Raw genomic sequence first — 26,828 nt, forward strand, 5'->3', positions numbered from 1 at the left:
TAAAACCACTCTAGTCTTTTGCTCAGTAAAGAAAGAGTTGCATTGAGTTTCTTTATGAGACATCAAAAGTCAGTGACATATTTATGTAACTATTTAAAAAATATATATATATATGCATATATATAAAACATTAGGAGTTAAAAATGTTTAAGACATGCTAGTCCTTGGGGAATGTGGTATGTTTAAGACAGGTTAAACACTTAGTGTTTCCTTCCTATTTAAAACTCCTTTTGGGGAAGATCCCAACTTTTGGGATAAGAACTTGGTATTTGACAAAAGCTGCTAGGAAAATTGAAAAGAGTATGGCAAAAATTAGACTTAGAACACTATCTCACATCATATACCTAGATAAGGTCAAAATGGGTATATGGTTTAAACATAAAGAGTGATATTATAAGTAAATTCGGGAAACATACAATAGTTTACCTGTCAGATCTATGGAGAAGGGAAGACTTTATGACCAAATAAGAGATAGAGAACATTATAAGATGTAAAATGAATAATTTTGATTATATTAAATGTAAAAGTTTTTGTACAAACAAAACCAATGCACCCAAGATTAGAAGGGAAGCAACAAACTGAGGTAAAATTTCTATAATAAATTTCTCTGATAAAGGTCTAGTTTTTCAAATACATAAAGAACTAAGTCTAATTTATAAGAATCCAAGTCATTCCCCAATTGATAAATGGTCAAAGGATATGAATAAGCAGTTTTCAGATGAAAAAATTAAAGCTATCAGTTACATAGAGGAAAATGTCCTAAATCCTTCTTGATTAGAAAAATACAAATTAAAACAACTCTGAGGTACTAGCTCACACCTATCAGATTGGCCAATATGACAGTAAAGGAAAATAAAAAAAATGTTAGAGGGAATGTGGCAACATTGGGACACTAATGCATTGCTGGTGGAGTTGTGAATTGATCCAGCTATTCTGGAGGGCAATTTGGAATTATGTCCAAAGGGCTTTAAAAGAATGCCTACCTTTTGAACCAACAATACCACTACTAGGTCTGTATCCCAAAAAGATACAAAAAATGGAAAAGGACCTGCTTGCACAAAAATATTTATAGCTACTCTTTTTGTGGTGGCAAAGAATTAGAAACTAAAGGGATATCCCTCAGTTGAGGAAGAGATAAACAAATTGTGGTATATGATAGTGATGGAATACTATTGTGCTATAAGGAATGAGGAACAGGATGATTTCAGAAAGAGCTGGAAAGACCTAAATGAACTAATGCAGAATGAAATAAGCAGAACCAGGAGAACATTATACACAGTAGCTACAATATTGTGTATCAATCAAATGAGATAGACTTTGCTACTAGCAGCAATATAATGATCAAGGACAATTCTGAGGGACTTATGAAAAAGAATGCTACCCACCTCTAGAGAAAGAGCAGTTGGAGTAGAGATGCAGATGAAAACCTATGATTTATCACTTGTTTATTTGGGGTTTTGGTTTTATAAGATTATTCACTTACAAACATTATTCAATAAATAAATATGTTTTGTGTGATAATATGTGTATAACCCAGAAAAAAATTAAAATATGAAAAGTATACCCCAAAACACAAAGTCTTCTCTAATATACAAAATAAATAAATAAATAAAATTCCTTTCGGAGGCTCTGCCATGCTTAGACTACTGTTTTCTGGGAAGCCTGGGCACTTTCCTTTGTTTTGTAAGTAGGACTCCCCTCGTAGACCAGATCCATGTCTCGACAAAGAGCATCAGCCTCATAGCAGCCAGCCTGCTGAGCAGCGTCCAAGGGGCAGAGGTCTTGTTCACACCATCTAGGAAGAAGCTTTTTCAGTTCAAGGGGCCTCCTAGGACTGTAAAGGCTCTCAGGTGAGAGCTCTGGTGGTTAAGCCCTCAGGGTTTCTGGCCCCTAGTTGAGGTACATTTCCCTCTGCTCCCTGGGCCTTCCACATCAGCACCTAATCACTCCCAACTTAAGTGGCAAAGGCTGAAAAGAACAGGAAACTGTTCCTGGTTGTTCCATGCCCACTTGGTTATCCAGGAGAGTCGTTTCTATTAGAGGCTCCTTCCCATCACCCCCAGGATCTACTCTGGGAAATTTCCAACTTTAGCTCCTGTCTCAGTTTCCCAAATGGAGTGAATAAGCATTCGAGGTAACGTGTCTATTGGGCAGAGGTCAGCCTGTTCTCTGGAAAGGACAGGGAAATGGCTTGTCTGAGTGCATCTGGATGTGGCGCTTCTGAGATGAGCCAGGGAGAGCTGGGAGGAAGAAGGCTGTATCACAGGACTAAAACTCTTCTGAGTTTTGAGCCGCTGAGGGAAGTCTGGGAGGGGAATCTGCTGACTGTTACATGGGAGGAATGTGACCAGGCCAAGGAGATGGAGACCCTCTTTACCTCTGTGAAGCATAGATGTCAGAAGGGGAAGCCTCAGCCCAGGCTGCATGCTCTACCAAAAGTGCCCCTGTGCAAAGAGCAGGATTTAAGTGGGAGAGCCAAGATGATAACAATGAAGTCCTCCTATTCCATCCCTTGGGCTTGTGGGGATTTAGAAGTCCTCTAGGCCCACCACCTTCTTTACAGAGGAGGAAACAGGCTCAGCAAGGCCAGGAGACCATCAAGGAGGTCCTTCAGTTTGTCCCTCTCATTTTATGGAGGAAGAAATGGGTCCAGTGAAGTTGTGACTTGGTCAGGGGTACAAGAGGGCTTCCCATCCCCAAACATTGTTCTCCCTGGGGTACCACTCTGTCTCTGCCTCATAATCCAACCCTCCTCGCCTGGGATGAGGACGTGGGGACAAAAGGAGGAGCTACCTATGTAGATGCGAGCCAAGGTGTAGGCCAGGTCCCTGGCAGCCATTTCCATGGAAGTGCTGCCCTGCCCTAGAAGCTTCTCCAGCTGCAAGGCCAGCCTCCCAAGGGCCTCCTGTAGGCACTGGACGGAAGAAGCCAGCTCTGAGCGGTCTGAAGCCGAGGCCAACTTCTCCTGGGAGAGAGAGGGACAGAGAAGGACAGCAGGGCACAAGCCTTGTTAACTGGACTCATGCAGAACCTGCCCTTGGTTTGCTCCCTGGTGGGGTGAGGAAGGAGGGCAGGAGCAGCTGTGGGAGGCTGCAGGAGCATCTCTCCAGGGTTGCCTTCTTCCTGTGAAGGAGACGTGCGGTCACCAGGGCTAGGTGGCTTCTAAGGGTGGCCAACCCCAAGCCTGACGTGACGCCAAGGCATTTCATAGATTCTCTTATCGAATCTCCCCAATAGCCATGTTATACCCATTTTCTGTGTGAAGATAATGAAGGGAAGAAGGGAATTCCCATGAAGGGAAATGAACCCAAGAAATGGCAGAGCTGAGATCAAACTTGGGTCTCCTATTCCAGATTCAGGGCTGCCCCAGGGTGGGCCTTCCCAGCTCTGTAGACTTCAACTTTGAGGCCACACAATTCCTTTATGAACATATCAGTGTGGTAGAAGCAGACATGCTGACCTGTGGGGGAACAGATTCCCTGTTGGGACAGAGCCTTTTCCCAGGGGTTCCTGCTCCCTCCCACCTCTAGTGTCCAGGGAGACTGGAGGAGGGGCAGCAGTTCCCATGAGCACCTCACCTGGACAGATGCTGAGAAGGCCTGCATCACTTGCCCTTGACTCTTAGCCAGGACTTGTAGAGTGTCCAGGGCAAGGACATTGGTGGTTCCCTCCCAGATGGTCAGCACCTGCAGAGAGTGGAGAGCGCCGCTTCACTGGTGTCTGAAATAGGCCTTGTGGCAGGCCCAGTGGCTTCCTGGTGAGTTTTAGGACCTTCTCCTCCCCCATCTCTCCAGGAGGAGAAAGACCCCTTTGCTGCCTGCAGACTCAAAGTCCCAATTCCTGGGCCCTGCTAGTTCTGAAATCCCACTTCTGACTCTGAGTGTAGCCCGAGGGCCATGTCCAAACTGGAGATGAGGAAGTCAGGGGCACAGAAGAGCCATTGGATGCAGGAAGTGACCAGAGAGCTGGGGCCCTGGGTGGTTAGTGCCTGGCAGCCTTGTTCTTGGGGCTCTTACCTGGCTATCCCGAAGAATACCTGGCAAGTTCGTGTCCTCCATGTAGCCCTGCCCACCAAAGCATTCCAGCCCCTCGGAGACAGTGGCAACTACCTGTGAAGAAAGGGTGTAGCTGGACAAAGGCCAGATTTCTCCATCCCACCCTGCTCTCTGGATACTTTTCTGGGAAAAGCATCCATGAGATGCTTCTGGGTGTATTTTTGCACCCAGAGTATTGCTTGGATCACCTTATCTGTGGGCAAGAGTTTGGGGCAGGGGGAGACTGAGACCAGGAATTCCTGGATTATCAGAGCTGGAAGGGACATTAGAGGTCATCAATAAATGATCCAAAGGTAGCCAATCCCTTTCCTCCCAATAATGCCATGAGGTAGGTCACAGGATTCTGTATTAAGACCTGGAAGGGACTTTGGAGGGCACAGAGTCCAATTCCTTCTTTTTACAGTTGATGTACAAGTCCAGAGAAGTGACTTGTCAAAGGTCACAAGGCTAGTAAAGTATTTGATTTGACCATTGAAATCAAGGTTAGTCTTTCCTGACTTGAGGTCCAGTCCTTTCTCCTACACCACATTATTCTCATTTTATCAATACAGGAGACTCAGAGTAATGACTTACCCAAGGTCACAGGGTCCTTAAAAGTCCCCTACTGAACCCCCTAGGCAATACAGAGATCCAGAGAGAAGCAAGGCACCACAAGTATGGATCAGGGTCAGAATTTGAACCCAGGTCCTCTGATTTCCAATCCAAATTTGAGGAAGAAACAGGCTCAGAATGAGAAGTTGACTTAGCCAGGGCTATACTGTAAGTTAGTAGTAGCAGAGCACAGTATAAAGTCTAGAGTTTCTGATTCCCAATTAACCCCTTTACTACTGAGAAGAGGGGAGGGAAAAGAGCTCCCCTGTGGTGGATCCATTCTAAGACCCTCCATATCTTGAAAGTTCCCAACAGCCTGAAGAAGCCAGATCTTGGAGGCTGGTGTTCATCCACCTTAGTATCTGTTCATGATGGTCTTGGATAGGCATAACTAACTGTCTGTAGCCAAAAGGAGGCTTCAGGCACAGATCTAGGTGGAGAGGCCAGGCCTGGTGTTCTAGTCCTCATCCCCTGAATGGAGGCAACAAGCCTCCGTGCCAGGCCCTGGGCTCAGTGCTGGAACACAGAGACCTGCAGGGACTCCTCCACTTCGCTCATTCACACAAGCGCTGCTGCTGCCGCCCGAAGAGACACAGAAAGCGTCTGCTCACGGTGAGAAAGTCTGGGATCAGACAGCAAAGACCGGAGGGGCAGAGGTGGGATCCCCTCCCAGGCCACTGGGGGTGCAAAGGGCTCCCAAGAGAGACGCAGCCTGCAGGGGTCTGAAGACACCATTTGGATTTGGGAGATCCCGGCTTAAGCTAAAGGGCAGCCTGGTAGGAAGAGGGCAAAAATAGAGAAACGAGAGAAGATTTGTTAGAGTGTATTATATAATGCATGTATGTATTATATGTTCATGCATTATCGAGCATGTGCATATGCACACATGATGTGTACATGTGATTTACATGCATATGTAAAGACATGTGTGTGGACACAAATATATTCTTACGTTATTGTTCATCGTTGTCATTCATCCTTTGTTTTCAAAGAGATCTGATTGGGTTTAAATGAGGCAGAGTGGCTCAAAGTCCTCAGCCTCCCTCTCTCTTTGAAGTCCAGTGGCAGGACAAAAGTCAGGATGAGGGCCAACGGCCCGGGCCGCAGTGGATGGCTTTGGTGCCTTCAGCGTCTGACCAAGCTCTTAGCACGCCACAGGGCTGCTTCAGCCATCGTGGCCATTGGAACCAATTGTTGTCGTCTGCCCTTTCCACCAAGAGAAGTCTTCACAGGCTGGGGGTAGACCCCTCCCCCAAGTCGCCCACTGGCTACCCTCTACCCGGTTTAGCCTCCCTGCCAACTAGACGTGGCCACTGCCCATGCTCCAGCTTCTTGGAGCCACAAGTGAGAGTTGGATGAAAGGTGCACCTCAGAGGTGCTAGAGCTCCCTAATCACCCCCCTCCTCTTTTCTCTCTTCCCTCTCTGTCTCCCTCTCTCCCTCCGTGTGTGTGTCTCTCTCTCTGTCTCTCTCTCTCTCTCTCTGTCTCTCTCTGTCTCTCTCTCTGTCTCTCTGTCTGTCTCTGTCTCTCTCTCTGTCTCTCTCTGTCTCTGTCTCTCTGTCTCTGTCTCTGTCTCTGTCTCTGTCTCTGTCTCTCTTTCTCTTTCTCTGTCTCTGTCTCTGTCTCTGTCTCTCTCTGTCTCTCTCTCTGTCTCTCTTTCTCTCTCTGTCTCTGTCTCTGTCTCTGTCTCTGTCTCTCTCTCTGTCTCTCTTTCTGTCTCTGTCTCTGTCTCTGTCTCTGTCTCTCTTTCTCTCTCTTTCTCTGTCTCTCTCTGTCTCTGTCTCTGTCTCTCTGTCTCTGTCTCTCTGTCTCTCTCTGTCTCTGTCTCTCTGTCTCTCTGTCTCTCTGTCTCTCTCTCTGTCTCTCTTTCTCTCTGTCTCTGTCTCTGTCTCTGTCTCTGTCTCTCTCCCTGTCTCTCTCTGTCTCTCTGTCTCTCTCTCTCTCTCTCTGTCTCTGTCTCCATCCCTCCCTCTCCCCACCTCCATGTGCCAGGTTCTGTGCTTGGCATTGGGGACAGAAAAAGAGGACACCCCTGCTCTCAAGGGTGAGTAATACAAGTGATTGGGTCACATGGAGGAATAAGCAAGCAAACAAATATTACAAACAAATTATAGACAGAATCCAGAGAGGGCAGATATAATGTAGGAACAGTAGCAGTTGTGGCTAACAGAAGTCAAAAAAGGACATAAAATCCAAGAAAGCCAGCTAAGAAAAACAACTTAGACTATAGTGACCCATAAACCTGAGGGTCAGAAGTACGACCAACAAGCAAAATGAAATAAAACATCTGGACATGATGGGGGCAAATTTAACTTCTTATCACTGAGATTTTACAAGAAGAGATTCTTTTTTTTTTTTAATTTGAAATTTTTTCCTTGGTTACATGATTCATGTTCTTTCCCTCCCCTCCTCCCATCCCCCTCCCATCAATGAGCAATTCCACTGGGTTTTACATGTGTCATTGATCAAGACCTATTTCCATATTATTGATAATTGCACCAGGGTGATCGTTTAGAGTCTACATCCCCAATCAGATCCCCATCGACCCATGTGATCAGGAAGTTGTTTTTCTTCTTTGTTTCTACTCCCACAATTCTTTCTGTGGATGTATTTTTTGTAGCAGCTTTTTTGTCTGTGTGTGGTGGGAAAGAATTGGAAATTGAGGGGATGCCCATCAATTGTTCTTTCTCATAACGAGAAGTTATTCTTTATCAAAGGAATCAATATTAAAAAAGATATTAATCAAACCCGGCCTCAGCCACTTCCCAGCTGTGTGACCCTGGGCAAGTCACTTGATCCCCATTGCCCACCCTTACCACTCTTCCACCAAGGAGCCAATACACAGAAGTACAAGGGTTTAAAAAAAAAATTTAAAAAAAAAAAGGTATTAATTAAAAGTATTATTACCAGATCTCAAACCATACTATAAAGTGATAATCATCAAAACAATCTGGGCCTGGCTAAGAGATTGAGGAGTGGATCAGTGGAATAGGTTAGGTACACAAGATGCAATAGTAAATGACTACAGAAATCTAGAGTACAATAAGCCCAAGGATCTCAGCCTTTGGGACAAGAACTCACTATTTGACAAAAACTGCTGGGAAAACTGGAAAACAATAAGGAAGAAACTAGGTATAGACCAGTATCTCACACCCTATTCCAAGACAAGGTCAAAATGAGTATACGATTTAGACATAAAGGGTGATATCATAAGTAAATTATGGGAATATGAAATAGTTTACCTGTCAGATCTATGGAGAAGGGAAGAATTTATGACCAAACAAGAAAGAGAACATTACAAGATGGAAAATGAAAATTTTTGATTATATTACATTTAAAAGGGGTTGTACCCTTAAAGAGATAATAGGAGGAAATATGTGTAAAAAAATATTTATAGCCGCAGCCTTTGTAGTGGCAAAAAACTGGAAAATGAGGGGGCGACCATTGATTGGGGAATGACTGAACAAATGGTGGTATCTGTTGGTGATGGAATACTATTGTGCTCAAAGGAATAAAGAACTGGAGGAATTCCATGTGAACTGGAAGAACCTCCATGAACTGATGCAGAGTGAAATGAGCAGAAGCAGGAGAACAATGCACACAGAAAGAAAAACACTGTGGAATGATCTAATGTAACAGACTTTTCTACTAGCAGCAATACAATGATTCAGGACAATTCTGAGGGACACACAAGAAAGAACACTATCCATATCTAGAGAAAGAACTGTAGGAATAGAAACCCAGAAGAAAAACATGATTGATCACATGGTTCAATGGGGGCATGATTGGGGATGTTGACTTTAAACGATCACTCTAGTGCAAATATTAATAATATGGAACTAGGTTTTGAACAATGATGCATGTAAAAGCCAGTGGAATTGCTCGCTGGCTCCGGGAGAGGGGAAAGAAAAAACATGAATCATGTAACCATGGAAAAATATTCTAATTTAATTAAATAAATAACTTTTTAAAAATGAAAAAAAAAAGGTTTCATATAAATAAAACCAATGTAACCAAGCTTAGAAGGTAAGTAACAAACTCGGGTGGAGGGATTTATACCAAATTCTTCTGATAATGTCTCATTTTACTTATACCAAATTCCTCTGATAATGTCTCACGTGTAGAGAACTAAGCCAAATTTATAACAACACAAGCCATTCCCTAGTTGACAAATGGTCAAAGGAGATGAAGAAACCATTTTCAGATGAAGAAATGAATGCTATCAACAATCATGAAAAATGTTCTAAATCCCTCTTGATTAGAAAAATGCAAATTAAAACAACTCTCAAGTGCCACTTCATGCCTGCCAGATTGGCCAATATGATAGTAAACAAGAGTGATAAATGTTGGCAAAGATGTGGCAAAGTTGGGATACTAATGCATGGTGGAGTTGTGAAATGATCCACCATTCTGGAAGGCAATTTGGAACTATGCCCAAAGTTCTATAAAACTGTGGATAAGCAATACCACTACTAGGGTCTGTATTCTAAAGAGAAGGGGAAAAAAGAGTAAAAGGACCTATATGTACAAAAATTTCTAGCAGCTTTTTTGTATGTGTGTAGTGGGAAAGAAATGGAAATTGAGGGGCTACCCATCAATTGTGTAACAGCTGAGGAAGTTGTGGTACGTGACTGTGACATAATACTATTGTGCTATAAGAAATGATGAGCAGGAAGGTTTCAGAAGAAACTTGGGAAGACTTGCATGAACTGATGCAAAGTGAAATGAGCAGAACCAAGAAAACATTGTACACATTAACAGCAATATTATATGATGATCAACTGTGAATGACTTAGCTATTCTCAGGAACACAGTGATCTAAGGCAATTCCAAAGAAATCATCATGAAAAATGCCACCAGCCTCTAGAGCAGTGATTCCCAAAGTGGGTGCCACCGCCCCCTGGTGGGTGCTGCAGCGATCCAGGGGAGGCGGTGATGGCCACAGGTGCATTTATCTTTCCTATTAATTGCTATTAAAATTTAAAAAATTAATTTCCAGGGGGCTAAGTAATATTTTTTCTGGAAAGAGGACTGTAGGCCAAAAAAGTTTGGGAACCACTGCTCTAGAGGAAGAAATGATGGAGTTTGAGTGCAGATTGAAGCATGCTTCTTTTTAACTTTATTTTTCTTGTTTCTTATTTTGATTTTTGTCTGTTTTTTTTCAGAACCTGAATAATACAGAAATATGTTTGCACAATGGCACATGTCAAATTGTTTGCCTTCTGAAGGAGGGGAGGGAAAGGAAGGGAGGGAAAGAATTTGGAACTTTGAATTTTAAAAGATGTATATTTAAATAAAATTTTACATGTAACTGAAATATAAAATATTTGAAAAATTAAAAAAGATGAGAGTCACAATTGGAATATAGAGCTACAAGGTTATGTTTTATTTAAAGGAAATTAGAGAAGCAAGTGTGAGGGTTTGGGGGAAGCTGAGTAGCATTGTATACTCAAAAGATGCACTTGGTGAGGAAACCTCAAGAGAGGAGAGTAAGATAGGGAGAGCATTTGACTATACATCAACAAAGGGAAACAGGAGAGAGATTATTTCAGAATATCTTACAGACCACCTAGACAAAAAGAAGAAATAGATGAGTTTGGAAAACAAATTCTAAGCTTGGCCCAGAGGTGGGATGGAGTAGGAAAGGAAGGCTTTACTAATCCAGGCATTTGTGGGCAGCTGGGTGGCTCAGTGGATTGAGAGCCAGGCCTAGAGATGGGATGTCCTGAGTTCAAATCTGGCCTTGGATATTTCCTAGCTGTGTGACCCTGGGCAAGTCACTTGACCCCTATTGCCTAGTCCTTAGCACTCTTCTGCCTTGGAACCAATACACAGCATTAATTCTAAGATGGAAGGTGAGGGTTAAAAAAAATAATCCAGCCATCTGTTGGAGCTCTCTCCAAGAAAAGCATAAAAATTGATATTTTTTGTTTACTCTAATGATAATTTCATCCTTCAAAAGGTGGGGGAGATTTTATTCTCATCAGCAAGGAAGGATGTTTCAGACCAAATTTGGGAGACTGGGTTCAGATCTCATGGCCTATTTTATTTTAGTTTATTATTTAAAAAAATCTTAGTATCCATCTTAGAATCAATAATAAGTATCAGTTCCAAGGCAGAAGAGTGGTAAGAGCTAGACAATGGGGATTAAGTGACTTGCCCAACACCACATAGCAAGCACTTGTCTGAGGTCAGATTTGAACACAAGATCTATCTGCCGCCCCTCTCATGAGCTATTTTAGGGAAGGACATTGATGAGCTACAGGCTGTCTAGGTGGTGCAGTGGATAGAGCACTGAACCTGAAATCAGGAAGACTCAATTTTGTGAATTCAAATCTGATCTCAGACACTTAGTGGCTGTGTGACTCTGGGGAAGTCACTAAACTCTGTTTGCCTCAGTTTCCTCTTCCATAAAATAAGCTGGAGAAGGAAATGGCCAATTGCTCTAGGATCTTTACCAAGAAAATTCCAGTTGGGGCCATGAAGAGTCAGATAGATGTGACTGAAGCAACTGGACAACAAATTGAGCAGCTGGAAAGTAGCCAAAGGAGGCAATCAGGGCAGGGAGGGGTCTGGAGTCCTTGCCCTGAGTTTTGGTTGAAGCTACATTGGACTTGGAGAGAATTTGCTGCAGGGAAGGGATGGACAATGAGCTCTACTCAAATGTTCCAGGGATATCATATGGACACCAGACTTGTTCTCTTGGGCCCTGTGGTGCCTTCTGAACCATCAGCTCCATCCTCCAGTACCATAGAGGTTCTGCTTCAGAGGTGGCTGGTTCATCCTCTTGGGAGGGGGTCCTCAGGAAAGGGGGCATCTTCATTTATGCTATATTCAATAATCTGGGAAGAGATGGATGCCACCTTGACTGACAGGGATGGCAGTTGAGAGACTTGGAATGTTCCCAGGTGCCATGAGGCAGGGGCAAACATCGGTTGGCCTCACCCTATAAATACCCCTCACAGTCACTTTGGGGAGAAGTTTCTGGACTGAGAAGTTTCTGGACTCAGAGGCTGAGAACTGGAGATCACAGATCTCTGCCAACCTCTGTGGTTCAATCTGGGCAGTGAGTGCTGGAAGGGTGGTGAAGGGTTGCCGGGTGGTTTAAGAAGAGGGTAGGAATAAGCCTGAATCCATTTCCTGATAGACTGTGAGAGCTAGTGAATCACCAACACTGGTAGTGAGAGAGCTGAGAGTATAAGATCATCAATACATCTGTAGCAATAGCTTCCCTGTTCTCTGGCTTGGCTATGGCCAGGTCCGGCTGGAGATAAGAGGGAAAGAGTGAAATCTCCAGCCTCCACCTGATCAATAGCCTCCAGCTTTGATTATTAACTAGTCTAATAAAAGATCAATAGGGTTTCCAATCCTCAATCCTTGACCTTGTTATCCTTTCCCTACTTATAGATAAAAGAGTGTTCAACAAGTACCTTCCTGAGTGGTCTTTCTATCACAGCCCTTGGGAAGGGAGTCAAACATAGTCAGATCCTGAATGTTATCCAAGGCAAATCAATAGTTCAATATCAATTTATCCAACCCCAGGTTGGACCTGGAAAGGTTACCCATCTATCTAACCTCCTGAGGGTCCTTACTTGGGCAGCTTTTAGAGAGAAGGGAATAACTTACAGCAGCAGTCAGGGTGACAGGAGTAGGTGTTCCTCCCACCAACTGCAGCTAAGGAGATCATAGATAGATACACATCATCACCATCATTATACATCTATATATCTCCCTTGTACCCATTATTTTTATGACATTTGTCAGGGGATTGTTGGCTTGGTGCAGCTTGGACTGGATGCTCTCTCAAACTGAGGTTCCTTGGGCAAGTCACCACCTTTCTGTATCTGCAGGTTTCTCTTTTATGGAGCCTGCTGGCCTCATAAGGTTCTTGAAGAGCAAATAGACAAGCCTTTAGCTGTGAGGCAGCTTGGTGATGCAGTGGTTAGAGTACTGGACCTGGAGTCAAGATCCTAGTTCAAATTAGAACTTGACACTTGCTGTGAACCCTGGGCAAGTTGCTTAACTACTGTCTGAATCAGTTTCCTCAACTGTAAAACGGATTTAATAATAGCACCTACCTGGGGCAGCTAGACCCCACAATGGATAGAGAACCAGGCCTGGAGATGGAATGACCTGGGTTCAAATCTAGTGTCAAACACTTCTTAGCTGTGTGACCCTGGGAAAGCCCCTTATCTCCAATTGCCTAGCCCTTACCTCTCTTTTGCTTTAAAATGACACAATATTGATTTGACAACAGAAGGAAAGGGGTTTTAAAAAAATAGCCCCTCTCTCCCAGGGTTATTGTGAGGATCAAATGAGATTTATGAAGCATTTAGTACACTATCCAGCACATAGTAGATGCTTAATAAAGGCTTGTTCCTTTTGCATCTCCCCCCACTTTATACAGGACTTCAGAATTTATAAAACATCCCCAGTTTGCAGATTAGTAGACTGAAGCCGAGTGACTTTGTCCATAGTTATCGTAGCTGTGTGGTAGTTACCCAGGTCTTCCAGGTTCAAGGCCAATGGCCTGTCCCATTATGTCACCCTGCTTCTGGACTGAGAGGACAGGGGAGGACCATGAAGAACTGTACAGAGGTGAGACCAAGCCCTCAGCAGCAGCCCCAGAACCTGTCTGTCTCACTTCTCCTCTCTCCAGGGTTCTCACCTGCTTTCCAGTGTAAAGTTTGGCCACAGAAGCCAGCAGTCGGAGGAGGTGAGAGTCTTGTGTGCTCGCCATGTTGGTCTCTTCCAGGCCAAGTAGCCTGACCATCTCCATAACCAAGAGGAACCCACCTCGAACCTGCACCTGTCAAACCAGGGAAAAGGAAGGACTAGGGAGCCAGGAAGGGCCACTGCCAGCCTGAGCCTGGGCTGGCTCAAGTGATGGCTGTCTCTATGCGTGATCAACTTCAACCCCAAAGGGTCAGGGGGGAGGATCAACCATCAACAAATGCTGATTTAAGGCTCACTCTCACCATTCTTCCAGTCTGCTTTGGCTCATTACTCTCCTCCATCAGAGAAAATATAGAGCATCTCCTTTTAGCCCTAGAAGGGGCCTTATTGGCACCCACTCTGACCCCATCTCCTCTTTTCACAGATGAAGAAACTGAGCCTGGGAGAGATGGTGATTTTTCCCAGAATTCTATGGCTACTGAATAGCAGAGCTGGGATGACCACCCAGGATTCCCTTTGTATAGGTCAGCAAGATTGACACTCTATGACTTGGATGGCATAGGGGGAAGAGTGTGAGGTATCTCCATCCTTGCCTGTAGCCTCTTTGGGAATGGGGATGTCCTCTCTGTAGGAGGGCTCCTGAGTGGTGGCCAGGTAAAGAGTGATTAGGGGTTGGGAGTGCCTGGAAGATGCCCTGATCCTCCTAGGCTGAAGACAGAGACAAATGGGTTTGGGGCTCTCTCACCTCCATCCGGGCCAGTGTCTGGGTGTGCAATGGGTGGTCTTTGATGAACTTTCCAAACACAAACCTCTGGGTGGCATACTCTCGAGCCATGACAACTATCCTGGGGAAGAAGATATTATCAGGTTCCTGTGTATCTCGTACCTCATCCTAACCCCAATGTTTCCCATCATCCACTCTGGGTGGCAAGGAATAATTAATGACACTCTTAGCTCACTGCAGCCATAGTGAATGCCAACTTACTGTGGTCCAATCTGCTCCACCCCAGAACTAGCTCCTGATGGCTGGTGAGAAAGGGTATGAGGGTCTTCTTGAGTAGGTCACTTTTTCACGATGGGCAAGTGGGTAGATGAGGGCTGGAAGGTCTGAGGTCTGCTTTCTTATTTATGACAAGGCTTTGTGAGCCTCCAATCAGGAAAAGGATATGGGGTGGTCCCAAGGTGCTCTCCTCTTTTCTGGGTACCAGGCTCCAGAAGGAAACCATATAGGGCAATGTTACATATCAAAAAGAATGTTGCAGACTTCTGCTTCTGGCAGCCAAGATGGCAGTGTAAAGAATGCTCCAAGTTTTCCCAAACCCACCTACACACACACACACACACACACACACACACACACACACACACACACACATCACATGCCTCAAAACAAATTTTGGAGCAGTGGAACCAACAACAAAAAAAAAGAATGAAGTAGGATTTCAGGCAAAGAAAATAGGGACAGCAAGCAGAACCCATCTTGCCCTGGTGCAAGTACATCTGTGGCTTACAACATCTGGGAGAGCTAACAGCAGAGAAGCAGAATCCAGCTTAATCCAATGCTGTAGCTGGGGGGACTCTGGAATAATCCTCTCTCCACCCCTGAGGTAGAACTGAGTTTCAACATATAGGCAAGGTCATGAAAAAAGCTCCCCTCTCCCCCATCAATAAGCAAAAAGCAAAGACAAAGCTGGACTGTAGAAAACTATTTCAGCAACAGGAAAAATAAAAATGCAACCTCAGAAGAGAACAGCAATGCCAAAATGGAAATGTGTGAAACCTCAAAGACAAATTTAAAAGGATGCCAGGCCCAAAATGAATTCCTGGAAGAACTCCAAAAGAGAATCACAAAACAAATAAGAGAGAGAGAAAAAAATTGGTTGAGAAATGAAAGCTCTAAAAAGGAAAGTACAAAACCTCAAGCAAGAAAATGGCTCCCTAAAAATTAGAATTGGACAAATGGAAGCTAATGATTCTATGAGACAGCAGGATTCAAAAGAATGAAAAAATAGAAGAAAATCTGAAATATTTCATTAAAAAAAAACAACCAACATGGAAAATAGATCCAGGAGAGATCACAAGAATCATTGGACTGCCTGAAAATCATGATAAAAAAGAAACAAGAAACTAGACACCATATTGTGAAAAATATAATATTCCACAAACCAAAAGATCTAGGACTACAAACAAGAATCACCTACCCAGTAAAACTGAACTTTGTAGTCCAGGAAGAAACACCCAGAGATGAAAAGAACATTTTTTTCTTTTTCTTTTTTAAATTTAAACATTTTTTCCATGGTTACATGATTCATGTCTTATCCTTCCCCTCATCCCTCCCCACCTCCTGGAGTTGACAATCAATTCCACTAAATGTATTTACAAACATTCAAACCCATTTCCATTTTATTCATTTCTATAAAAGAGCAATCCTTTAAAATTAAAACTCTAGGTTACATACTCATATTAAAAGAAAATTCCGTCTTCAGATTTGACACTCAAGAGAAACATAAAAAGATAAAAGGAAAATAAAATTCAAGGTACTCAATAGGGTGAAACTATTCATATTCCTACATGGAAAAGTGTTTAACTAGGATACTTAAGATATCTATGACACAAGAGGTACCTAAGATATTTAAGGTAATCAAGGGAAATAATGGAGTTAAAATGATTACATTACTACATACAGTGATAACTTAACATACTTAAAATATCCATGATACTTAAAAATCCTTAGGATTGTTATATTGATTTCTGGGACAAGATGGACACCAACTTTGAGTGACAAGACCGGCAGTTGAACACCTTGGAATGTACCCAGGGCAAAAGTCCATTGGAGCTATTAAAATCATTATCTGGGATAAGATGGATGTCACCTTGACTGACAGGGCTGGCAGTTCAGAATTTGGAATGTTCCCAGGTGCCATGAGCCAGGGGCAAAAATCAGTTGGCTCCATCCTATAAATACCCCCTAGGAACAACAGTTGAAGGGGTCTCAGACTTGAGAGAGCGAAAAGCTGTGAGCAAGAACTGGGACAGAGAGAGGTGAAGGGTGAAAGAGGGTAGGTCTAACCTGTAACCTGTACCTGACTGAGAGAGAGCTAGTGATCGATCAGTCAATACCATTTATAGTAGAGCTGAGAGAGCATATAAATCATCTATCAACATCAACATCAATAGCTTTCCCTAATCTCTGGCTTGGCTGTGGCCAGGTCAGGTCAGTGTTAGTGAGAGGGTGAGACCTCCAGCTTCTGCCAGTGTAGGAATCTCCAGACTTGATCAACAATTAGCTTAGTAGCCAAACAATAGCAATAGGGTTCCCAGATCCTCAAACTTATTACCTTGTTTTCCTTTCCCCATTAAGAGTTAATACAGTGATTTACCAACAAGTATCTTTCCTGAGCAGTTATTCTACCACAGCCCTTGGGAAGGGGAGAATCAATAAGCAGTCGGATACCAATGTTTCCAATAGCCAACCAATAGCCCATCAACAACTAATCCAACCTCAGGTTGGGCCTAGTGAGGTTAAGCATCTACCTAACCTCTCAAGGGTCCCAACCTGGGCAACTGTTAGAAGGAAGCTATTGACAGGCTTAACCAATCAAGCCTGTCAGGGAGGAGAGGGATAGATTACATCCATAGCTATTGTGAGAGGAGTGAGTGTTCTTCCCTCGCCAACTATAGCTGGCTTAGGTCTTAGACACCTGATCCTTCCTCCATTCATACTATCTCTAAGATCTACATACCATCTATCCTCTCAGATCTAGAGAGGAAGATCTATAGGGAGATATATAAAGATATCTTCAGTCTTTCATTCTTTTTAACAGAGCCAACCCTATAAATACCCACCAGGCTTGTGGGTCTGGGTTGGACAGGAAGTCACTGAAGTCTCCATCTAGCTAGGAGACTCAGAGATCTTTTGAAAATCTTTGGTTCCTCCTCCCCTCTGTGCCTTGTCCTGTGTCATTAGTCTTACCATTCCACTTTGGGTGACTCTAAAGATGGCCCCATCCCACTTACCTCCTCATGAAGCCCATGGCACATATGGAATTGTAGATCCGGGTGACATTCAGCATGTTGGCGATGGTGGCCACCCCTCGGCCCTCCTGGGAGACCTGGAGACAAGGCAGCTGCCATGAGCAAATGGTAGTTGGGGTCCTTGGGGTTGCTAATGAGAATAAGGTGCCAGGACCTTGAACTCATCAACCCTTGAACCACAACCTTGAACCCATCAAGTCAGCAGGTAGGAAGTGAACCCTGGAGCAAATGAAATTCCTTATGTAAAATGCCTTGCAAACCTTAAAACATTATAAAAATGCCAGTTATGACAATTATTAAAGCACCACATTAGTACTACTTATAATACAGATAGTCATTAAAATACTATGTAAATATTAGCTATAATAATAATAATCTTCATAATTTACCACCATATAAATCACGCATATAATAATAACAGCTATTAAAGTACTATATGAATGTTAGCTATAATGATTAATTTCACTATTATTAAAATAGTATAAAATTGCCCCCAATCATAATAATAATTATTATCATTATCATTCCTAACATTTATAAGCACCTACTATGTGCCAGGTACTGTGCTAAGCACTTTACAATTATTATCTCATCTGAAACTCACAGCAACCTGGAGAGAAAGGTGCTATTATGTGCCACGTCTTACAGTTGAAGAAACAGAGGAAGACAGATGAAAAGACTTGTGCAAAGTCACACAGCTAGTATGGGTCTGATGCCACATTTGAACTCAGGTCTTCCTGAGTTGAGGCCCAGCACTGTGCATTATTGATGTTATTTGGAGTCAGCTATACCTAGTTTCAAATTCCAGTTCAGCCACTGACTTAGGTGGGTGACCTTGGACAAGATGATTCCCCACCACACTGCCTCAGTTTCCTCCAAAATGAGGAGGAGGGGGGTTGTTCTGATAGATGACTTCCAATTTCAGTTCTGGTTCCAGGATCCTGTGAGTGCTCTGGAATTGGGGTGGAAGGGAGCTTCCTGCCAGCAGGTAGGGTTCTGGGAGTAAGAAGCACTATCAGAGCCCAAGGAGAACCAACCCACCCAGCAAAGTGCCTCTCCCACCTTCTCACCAGATGTGCTTGGGCACCATCCAGCAGCAGTTCAGCAGTGGGCAGTTGGCGAGTACCCAGCTTCTCCTTCAGACGTTGTACCTCAATGCCATTCAGCTGTCCCTGCTCATCTCTCAGCTTCAAGAAGAAGAGGGACAGCCCTTGGGTCCCCTGTGGCACAGAATCTCTAAGTTGGCATGCATCCTGGTGGCCATCTAGTCCAGGCTCTACACAAGGAATTCCTACTGTGGTGTACCTGACAAGCAGTCACCTGGCTTCTGTTTGAAGATCCTCAGTGATGGGCAACTCACTACCTCCTCAGGCAGCCCATCCCACTTTGGGGCATCTCTGACTGTCCAGAAGTACTTTCCCTGGCCTTGAGTCTAAACTGACCTCTTGCCATCTTCCTCCATTCCCCCAGGTCTGCCCTTCATCATTTGGCTGCCCTTCAGATACCTGAGCAAAGTCAGCATGTCCCCACCCTGAGCCTTCTCCAAGCAAGGAATGGCCAAGTTCTTCACAGACAAATTAGAATTCCAGAATCATATGTTATAGGACAGTGATGGCAAACCTTTTAGAACCCTTTGGAGACCATGTGCCTTGCCTGGCCTCCCCAGACTGCTTGCAGTACCCTGTACCCTCAAGACTGAGTGCCCCCCACCGTGTTGGGGGGCAGAGGCAGGGCTCCCAGGTGGCTTGAGCCTGGGGGGAAGCCACCTCCTGCCACCACGGGTACTTAATGCTGGGGGCTGAGGGAGGGGGCTGCTGCCAGGCTTCAATTTGCTGGAGAAGACTAGTAGATTCAGGAAGGTGGGGGAAGGCTAGAGGGGGAGGCAGCTTCTTATTACAACATGGGGTGTATGTCCTTGCCTCACAGCCTCTGCTTGGTTCTATCAAAGAGTGCAACCTCTTTTAGGTTGCTTATATTTGCCTAACAATAGTACACCCATGATGGGACGACAGTACTGGGAGTGGGGCTGCCTATTGGGCTGCATCCCACATATAGGGATGGGTGTAAGGGGCGGAGGGAGCATGGTTAGCCTTTGCAGGGGAGGGTAACTGCCCTAGACTGGTGGCTGGTAGGGAAGGAAGAAACAAAAGTGGAGATCTTTTAGGGGGTGGGGCCAGACCTGATGTCAGGAGAGGAGACCCCCCCCCCTCCAAGTCCCTAGTCCCAGCCTGGGGAGGGAGTAAGGAGGGGAGTGGCCTGAGTGCTCTGCTCAGGGGAGGGAATAAGTACAGAGGGGTGGGGAGGTGCTGTGGAGAGAGGGGAAGTAGATCAGCCAGAGTCCCTCTGCTTTTCTAGTAACTAACTCTGCTGGGATTGCATGCATGCCCATAGAGAGGTCTTTGCATGCCACCTTTGGCACATGTGCCATAGGTTTGCCACCATGGCTATAGGACCTCAGAGGACATCTAGTCTAACCATTTTTTAAATAAAATAACCCCAGAGTGGTTAGGGGGATTTGCCTGAGATTACACAGCTAGTAAGGGAGATTTGAAGCCAAGTTGAGCACCCCAACCATTATACCCTGCTGCCTGTGTGAGAAGTCAGGAGAGCTAAAGGGAGCCTGGGATCAGGGAGCAAAGGAAAGAAGATGCTTCTGCCAAGGAGCCATAAGAGGCAAGCAGAGCCACTTCAGACTTTGGGGTGTGGGCCAATCTCCAGTGACCTGGAAAGTGAAGAGGAGGGAATCTCAAGGGGATACGATGCTCTTATCTCTTCTCCAGCATGCTCACCTTGGTCACAGAGCCCTGAGCATCCATGATCCGGGCAAGAGCCAGTGTCATGTCGGCATCTGTGGCTGAGGTGAACCACTTAAATCCAAAGAGTTTGTATGTTCCATCATCCTGCTTGCAGGCTACTGTCTCAGTGCCATGGCCTGAGGAGAGAGATGCTTGACTGGCCACCAGTTGAGCCCTGAGTGCCCCCCCAAGGTCCTGGACCTCTAACCACACTCACCCACATCAGAGCCTCCCTTGCGTTCGGTCATCCACTGGCCAGAAGTCCAGAAGAGCTTTGGGTCTCTCGAGGTCAGATGACTGAAAGCTTCTTCTGGTGGTCCTGAGCTTTTGGTCAACTGCAGGGGTTAGAGAAGAAGGAGAAGAAGAAGGTAAATGAGGGAAGAAATGGAGGGAAGGAAGGGAACGTTGGGCAGAAAAACCCAAGACATTTGACTTTGTCTGTATCCCCAGCATTAAGTACAATGCCTGGCGCATAGTAGGTGCTGCAGGGAGAGGCACTTGGCGAAGAGGATCCAGGGCTTCTGGGGCCATTTCACTTGTGCTCCCTGGACATGAACATCTTCTGCCCATGCTTTCAGATCCTCCTCCACCTTCCTTCAGGCCTTGGCTCCAGTGCCCCTTCCCATAGAGACCACTTCCTGATCCCCTTTCTCCCCAAATTACCTTCTATTAATTCGTCTACACACGTTATTTTGCTGTTTCTCCTCAGAAGAATGTCAGCGCCTAGAGAGCAGGATTTCACTTTTGTTCTTATGTCCTTGGTGCCTACCACACCGATAACCAGCCCCAATCTAAGCTGGGGAAGCCATGGTCTCCTCGCACACCCTGGATGGAGACCTTAGCAGTCTGGGAAGGGATCTTCTCAGAAGCAGGGGGTTGGAGTCTCACATCAGCTCCACTTCTGATTAGGAAGACGGCCATGGGGAAGTAAAGGGAGCGAGACTGGAGTGAAACCAGCCCCTGGTTCCTTCTGTTCTCACCTCTAGGACCTTTGTGGCACCATCAGTCATGGCCAGGGGACAAATGAACATTCCGGAGGAGGGAGAGAACATGAACAGCTTGGCTGCCTGATAAACTCGGCTGAGGAACACAAAGAAAAACCAGAGTCAATGCAAACCAGGCTGAGGGAGGCCATGGACAGGCCCTGGACCTCCTGTTGTCTCCTTGTTTGGCCTGACTTAAAAGCAACTTCCTTGTCTCCCTCTTTCCCTTTCCTTGGTGAGGCAGAGGGGGAGATCTCACTTACAAAGGCTTTGTCACTGGGCCTGCTCAGCTCAAATGAACAAACAAATAATTGGATGAATGGATGGACAAGTAGATGGATAAATGGATTGGTGGATGGATGGATAAACAAATGGGTAGATGGATGAATGGATGAGTGAATAAAAAACATTTATTAAGTTCTTACTATGTGCCATTCTTTGTACTTGAAACCCAACCTGTAATTTCTCAGGACTCTGCCAACGGGGGGCCCCTCAGATCTACTGACCATGGCAGGAATCATTATAAGGAAATAAGAGGTAGAAAGGGTGGCCTCACCCTCTTCTTCCCCTCATCCCCCTGGTGGGGGAACCATTTTCCTGTTTGCAGCTCAGAGGACTGTTTCTACTACATCTGGTGGGAGATGAGGAAAGCAAAACATAGCATGTCTTGGCTAAGGATCATGAAGCATGAGTGGTCACCCAGGTCTGGACTTCTCTCCCTCCACCCTTCTGCTTTGTGCACTCTCTAGCTGGGGTACCATCTCCTGAGTGCGACCTTTCTTTTCCCGATGTTCTGCCCTCTTGACTATGATTTGTACATAATAGGTGTTTACTTGATCAAGCATGGGTTATGTCTCTCCCCACCCTCCATTAGAATGTCAGTTCCTTGAGAACAAGAACTATTCTTGCCTTGGATCCCCAGTCCCTTACACTTAGTAGGTCCTTAATTGAATAGAGTACAATGAGATGCCAGAGAGTTAGTGCCTGGCCTCAGTGGCTTTTCTCCAATCAATCCTATCTATACCTAGTTTGTCCTTAGTCCCCTGCAGGTTGTCTCTCCCTTAGACTGAGAGCCCTTTGAGGCAGGGGCTGGTTCTTTTAATCCCCAGCACTTAGCTCATGCCTGGCACACAGTAAGTGCTTAATAAATGCTTCTTTACTGATTGATTAAAGCTAGAAGAGATCTTAGAGACCATCTAGTTCAGTCACCTTATTTTGCAGAGGGGGAAACTGATGCCCAGGGAAAATAAGGGATTTGCTCAAGGTCACCCAGAAAACAGGCAGGATTTGGAGCTGAGCACTCCTCCCCTTATACCAGCAGCCTTTGGTTTGGGGAAGTAAACAGCACTACACCAAGGCCAACATTTTATATCCCTACCTGCCTAATAACTCAGGAGGAACCCCCTGGGGATGGAATACAGAAAGGCTGGATTATGGACCATTAGCTTTGGCTAATTATTTCTTTATGGCTCAGCACATAGGCTTGGCTGACAGCCATATTTACAAGTATGGGATGTAGTGGCTTCAGTAGCAGGTGAGGCCCCTCCAAAGGCAGGAAGGAAAAGGGGGTTGAGACACTTCTTGACTACTATAAGGATGATATTAGAAATTAAGTCTTGTTATATTAGTTTAGAGATAAGAAATAGAGAAGCTGGCTTGAGAAAGAATTGGAGTTTAAAAAGATCTGAGACAGAGTGTCAGTTTCAAATGTTGACAGCTTAAAGGTTTTTCTGTGACAGTCTCTGGGTGTGGCAGTTACTCTGAGGGGGAGCAGTCTCTGTCTCTCTGTCTCTCTGTCTGTCTGTCTGTCTGTCTCTCTCTCTCTCTCTCTCTCTCTCTCTCTCTCTCAGAGGAGGTAACATCTTTTTTCTCTCTTGTCTGAGGGAGAAGGATAGGAGGGAAAAACCTGAAGGAGCTAAGTGATTTCCTTTTCCAACTTGGGAAACATTAGTGACTGTCTATTGCTGGTTCATAAATTGTTTTTATATCTGAAAAGACCAAAGAACGACCTGGTCTTTGGTTTGGATTCTGAGTCAGCTAAGGCTCAGAGTCCTAACTTGGTTCTTGCTGAGGCTCAGCCAGCTGGTCTTTGTTATTTTTATAACTTTGTATGAGGATAATAGTGTTAATTTACTGTAGAATAGTGAAAATTTGGGTTAGTCAGATCAGGAAGGATCAGTGTAGCCTGTGGAAACAGGAGAAGTGGTTCCTTGCGGAACCAGGAAGTTTTATTTGGGTGGAGTTAGAATCCCTTAGAGTTAGCAATCCTTTCTTTATCCTTATATTCTCAATAAATAGTTTAGTTTTATATAACAAGAGTCTCCTTGGCATCCTTATGCCTGGCTCTGAAGAGAAGTTCACTTATGAGCTTCACTTTAATTATATAAACTGAAGATACTTTGTAAGCACAACAAGCAGAGTATCAAATCAGTTTATAATCAATAATCAATTCATTTACATTTATTTTTACACTACAAAGTCTCTTTCCCTGCATTATTGCTTTGGGCAATAGTTGGGCAGGTATTCTGGTTTTGCCCAGACCAGGGTTTCACTGAAGTAGGGGAATCTCAGTGTGGGAACTTCTTCTATCAACACACAGCAGCAGCTTGCCTGCACCCTATAGGATCCTAGACCTGCAGCTTCAAGAGAGCTCAAAAGCCATATCATTCAACCACTTTATTTTACAGATGAGGAAACTAAGGCCAAGAGAGATCAAGTGCCTTGCTCAAGCATACATAGGCAGTCATCATCAGAGGTGGTATCTGAAGTCAGATTTCTGGCTAGGTTCACAGCTAGAGTAAGTCAAAAGCAGAAGCAGAACTCAGACTCTCTTCACTCCAAGGCCAGTCCTCCATCCACTATGCCACTCATACCCAACCCCTGCAAGTAATAATAAAACTCCTAACTAAAAACAGAGAACAAGGGAGACCTCTTACTCCTTGGGTGACCAAGTCATGCTAAATAGTTGGGAGTTAGCTCTTCACACCAAGTCAAGGGGTTGGACCAGATGGTCTCCAAGGCCCCTTCCAGCTTTAGCTCTATAATGCCATGACTCAGAGAGGGGAAAGGCCTCAGAGGGCCCAACATCATGGAGTGACTCAAGGATAGAACCAGCCCCCAGGCCTGGCTTCAAACCCAGCCCTTCTTCCTCTGACTATGAGCCTCCTGGAATGGCCCTTGAATTTCCACCAAAGCTCTTACCTCCAGTTGGAGTATTTCCTCTCATAGCCTATGGCGATTAAGCCCTCCTCAGCAGAAATTCTCTTTAGTTTCTTCCAAGCTGGGCAGGTGAGGATGTGGTCCACACGCTGCCCCCACCCATTGAACTGTTGCAGTCTGGGAGGCATCACTTCACATTCTTGCCCCAAGGAGAGGATCTCACCTGACACTCGAGCCCCAAACCTTTGCAGGTCCTGGTTTACTTCTGCAAAGACCTACAAAGAAGCACACACACACCCCAGTTTGGTGTCGGACCTCCCAATTCCATCCCTTCCTCAGGAGCAAAGAGATGGACGAGCACTGGCAGCACCAAGAGAAAGCACTGGGTCCTAGTGGACTCAGAAGGACCTGGGTTCAAAGCCCATCTCAGAGAAGTTTCCTCATTTAAAAAGGAAGATTCATGAGACTATCAGCAGAGTCCAGCTTAATCCAGAAAGTATGTGGTACCTGTGGCAGCGAGGGGAGCAGAATCCAGCTTGGTCTAGCACAGTTGGCACTTAGATAGGGCAGCTTTAGACCTCCTTACAGTGCACCAGTCTGGCTGCCCCCTTGAAGTACACAGTGCAAACCCAAAGGCAACCAGACTGCCCCCAAGCACTGAAGCAGACCAGAAGACAAGCTTGGAACAGTGTTCTCTCCCCTCTAGGAGCTCAACTTCAACATATAGGCAAAGTCAGTCTCTCTCTCTCTCTTTCTCTCTCTCTCTCTCTCTCTCTCTCTCTCTCTCTCTCTCTCTCTCTCTCTCTCGCACATAGGAGTGCTGGAAAAATAAGCAAAAGATAAAGAAAAAAATCTGATCTAAAAAAAAACCACTTTAGTTACAAGGAAGATCAAAATACAAATTCAGAAGCGGACAAAAATGCCCAAATGGAAATATGTGAAGGCTTAAGGGAAAGTGGGAAAGGCTGTCAAGCCCTAAAAGAACTCTTGGAAGAGCTCAAAAATGAATTAAAAATAATACCACCTCTTTGAAGGGTCATCACAAAACTTAAATGAGTTCATGTACATAAATCCCTCTGCAAATCTAAAGACATAAATATGTCAGCCCTTTTGACATGCCTTTGTACCAGCTGTTGCCCACACCTAGAATGCTTTCCTCCTCATGTTTGCCTCTTAGAATTTTGAGCTTCAGGGGACAGGTGGGTGGCTCAGTGGATTGAGAGCCAGGCCTAGAGACGGGAGGTCCTGGGTTCAAATCTGGCCTCAGAAACTTCCTGGCTGTGTGACCCTGGGCAAGTCACTTCATTCCCATTGCCTAGTCCTTACCACTCTTCTGCCTTAAAACCAATACACAGTTTTGATTCTAAGGTGGAAGGTGAGGGTTTAAAAAGAATCTCTAGCTTCCCTTAAGTCCCAACTGTTTCCAGAAAAGTTCATCTTGACGTCTCCAGTTGCGGGTGCCTTTGCCCCCAGAGATTACTTTGTATATAATTTGTACTGAATTTTCTCTTCAAGTATTGTTTCCTATCCATATCCCCGCAGAATGAAAGTAGAGTATCGTTATATAATAAACCTAGAGCCGCAGACAAGAGCTCTGAAAGCTTCCCAGGGGAGTTTGTGTTTTCTTCTGGAAACAAGAGTTACCTTGTTCCTCAATAACAAAGTTACTGAGCAGAGGAACAATATGGCCAGATTTGGGCTTTTGAGATATCAGTGTAGCAAGTCCTGGGAGGATGGATCGGAGAAGGTCTCGAGATAGGGAGAACAATGAAGAGAGACTGCTGTGACAGTCTGAGATGATTAGACTGGATTGGATGGGAAAGAGGAGTCAGAGGGCTCAGGTTGGGGCCTCAGCTCTGCCTTGTCCAGGTCGCCATCTCCAGCTCCTGATTTTCTCATCTATTGGGTGACAACCTGATGGCTCCTTCACAGAGTTATTGTGATGATCACCTGAGGAAGAAGGGATGGAAGCATAGGAAGCATAGGGGCTTAGAAGGGGTCTTAGCATTTAGCCGCTCACAGGATTATTGGTTTAGAGCTGGAAAAAAACTCTAGAGACCCTCTGGCTGAGGGGTTTTTCTTTTTTCTTTTTTTTTGGTAGGCAATGGGGGTCAAGTGACTTGCCCAGGGTCACACAGCTGGGAAGTGGCTGAGGTCAAATTTGAACCTAGGACTTCCCATCTCTAGGCCTGACTCTCAATCCACTGAGCTACCCAGCTGCCCCCTCCAGGGTTTTTTCTTATTTCTGGTGTGATGGACCCCTTGGGCAGCAGACTGGTGAAGCCTATGGGACCCCTTCTCGGAATCATGTTTTAAATGCATAAAACAAAATGTCTAGGATTGTAAAGGGAAACAATTAGGCTTAAAGTTATCAAAATATTAAAAAAATAAACTCTGAATGAAGACTCTGATTTAGTCTAGTCCCTTTATTATTTGTTGTTAACATCATATTATTCGTTAACTGTTAACATCACATTATTCGTTAACTGTTAACATCATATTATTTGTTAACTGTTAACATCATATTATTTGTT

The 26,828-nt window shown here is 44.7% G+C and overlaps 1 protein-coding gene across 1 annotated transcript in view; it reads right to left on the reverse strand.

The window, feature by feature from the left end:
• Positions 1-1,628: 1,628 nt before the first annotated feature.
• LOC123256931 (acyl-CoA dehydrogenase family member 11-like) overlaps positions 1,629-26,828 on the reverse strand; it is a 28,558-nt gene continuing 3,358 nt past the window's right edge. The window contains exons 2-14 of the mRNA XM_044685485.1: positions 24,337-24,569; positions 21,133-21,232; positions 20,370-20,487; positions 20,147-20,289; positions 18,428-18,577; positions 17,340-17,434; positions 14,068-14,167; positions 13,315-13,455; positions 4,017-4,109; positions 3,579-3,686; positions 2,794-2,965; positions 2,378-2,444; positions 1,629-1,795 (exon numbers count right to left, since the gene is read on the reverse strand). Of these exons, the coding sequence (XP_044541420.1) occupies positions 1,639-1,795; positions 2,378-2,444; positions 2,794-2,965; positions 3,579-3,686; positions 4,017-4,109; positions 13,315-13,455; positions 14,068-14,167; positions 17,340-17,434; positions 18,428-18,577; positions 20,147-20,289; positions 20,370-20,487; positions 21,133-21,232; positions 24,337-24,569 (1,677 nt within the window). The 3' untranslated portion in view covers positions 1,629-1,638. The remainder of the gene's footprint in view (positions 1,796-2,377; positions 2,445-2,793; positions 2,966-3,578; positions 3,687-4,016; positions 4,110-13,314; positions 13,456-14,067; positions 14,168-17,339; positions 17,435-18,427; positions 18,578-20,146; positions 20,290-20,369; positions 20,488-21,132; positions 21,233-24,336; positions 24,570-26,828) is intronic.

Source organism: Gracilinanus agilis, chromosome 1 (assembly GCF_016433145.1).
Source record: "Gracilinanus agilis isolate LMUSP501 chromosome 1, AgileGrace, whole genome shotgun sequence".
NCBI classification, from domain to species: domain Eukaryota; kingdom Metazoa; phylum Chordata; class Mammalia; order Didelphimorphia; family Didelphidae; genus Gracilinanus; species Gracilinanus agilis.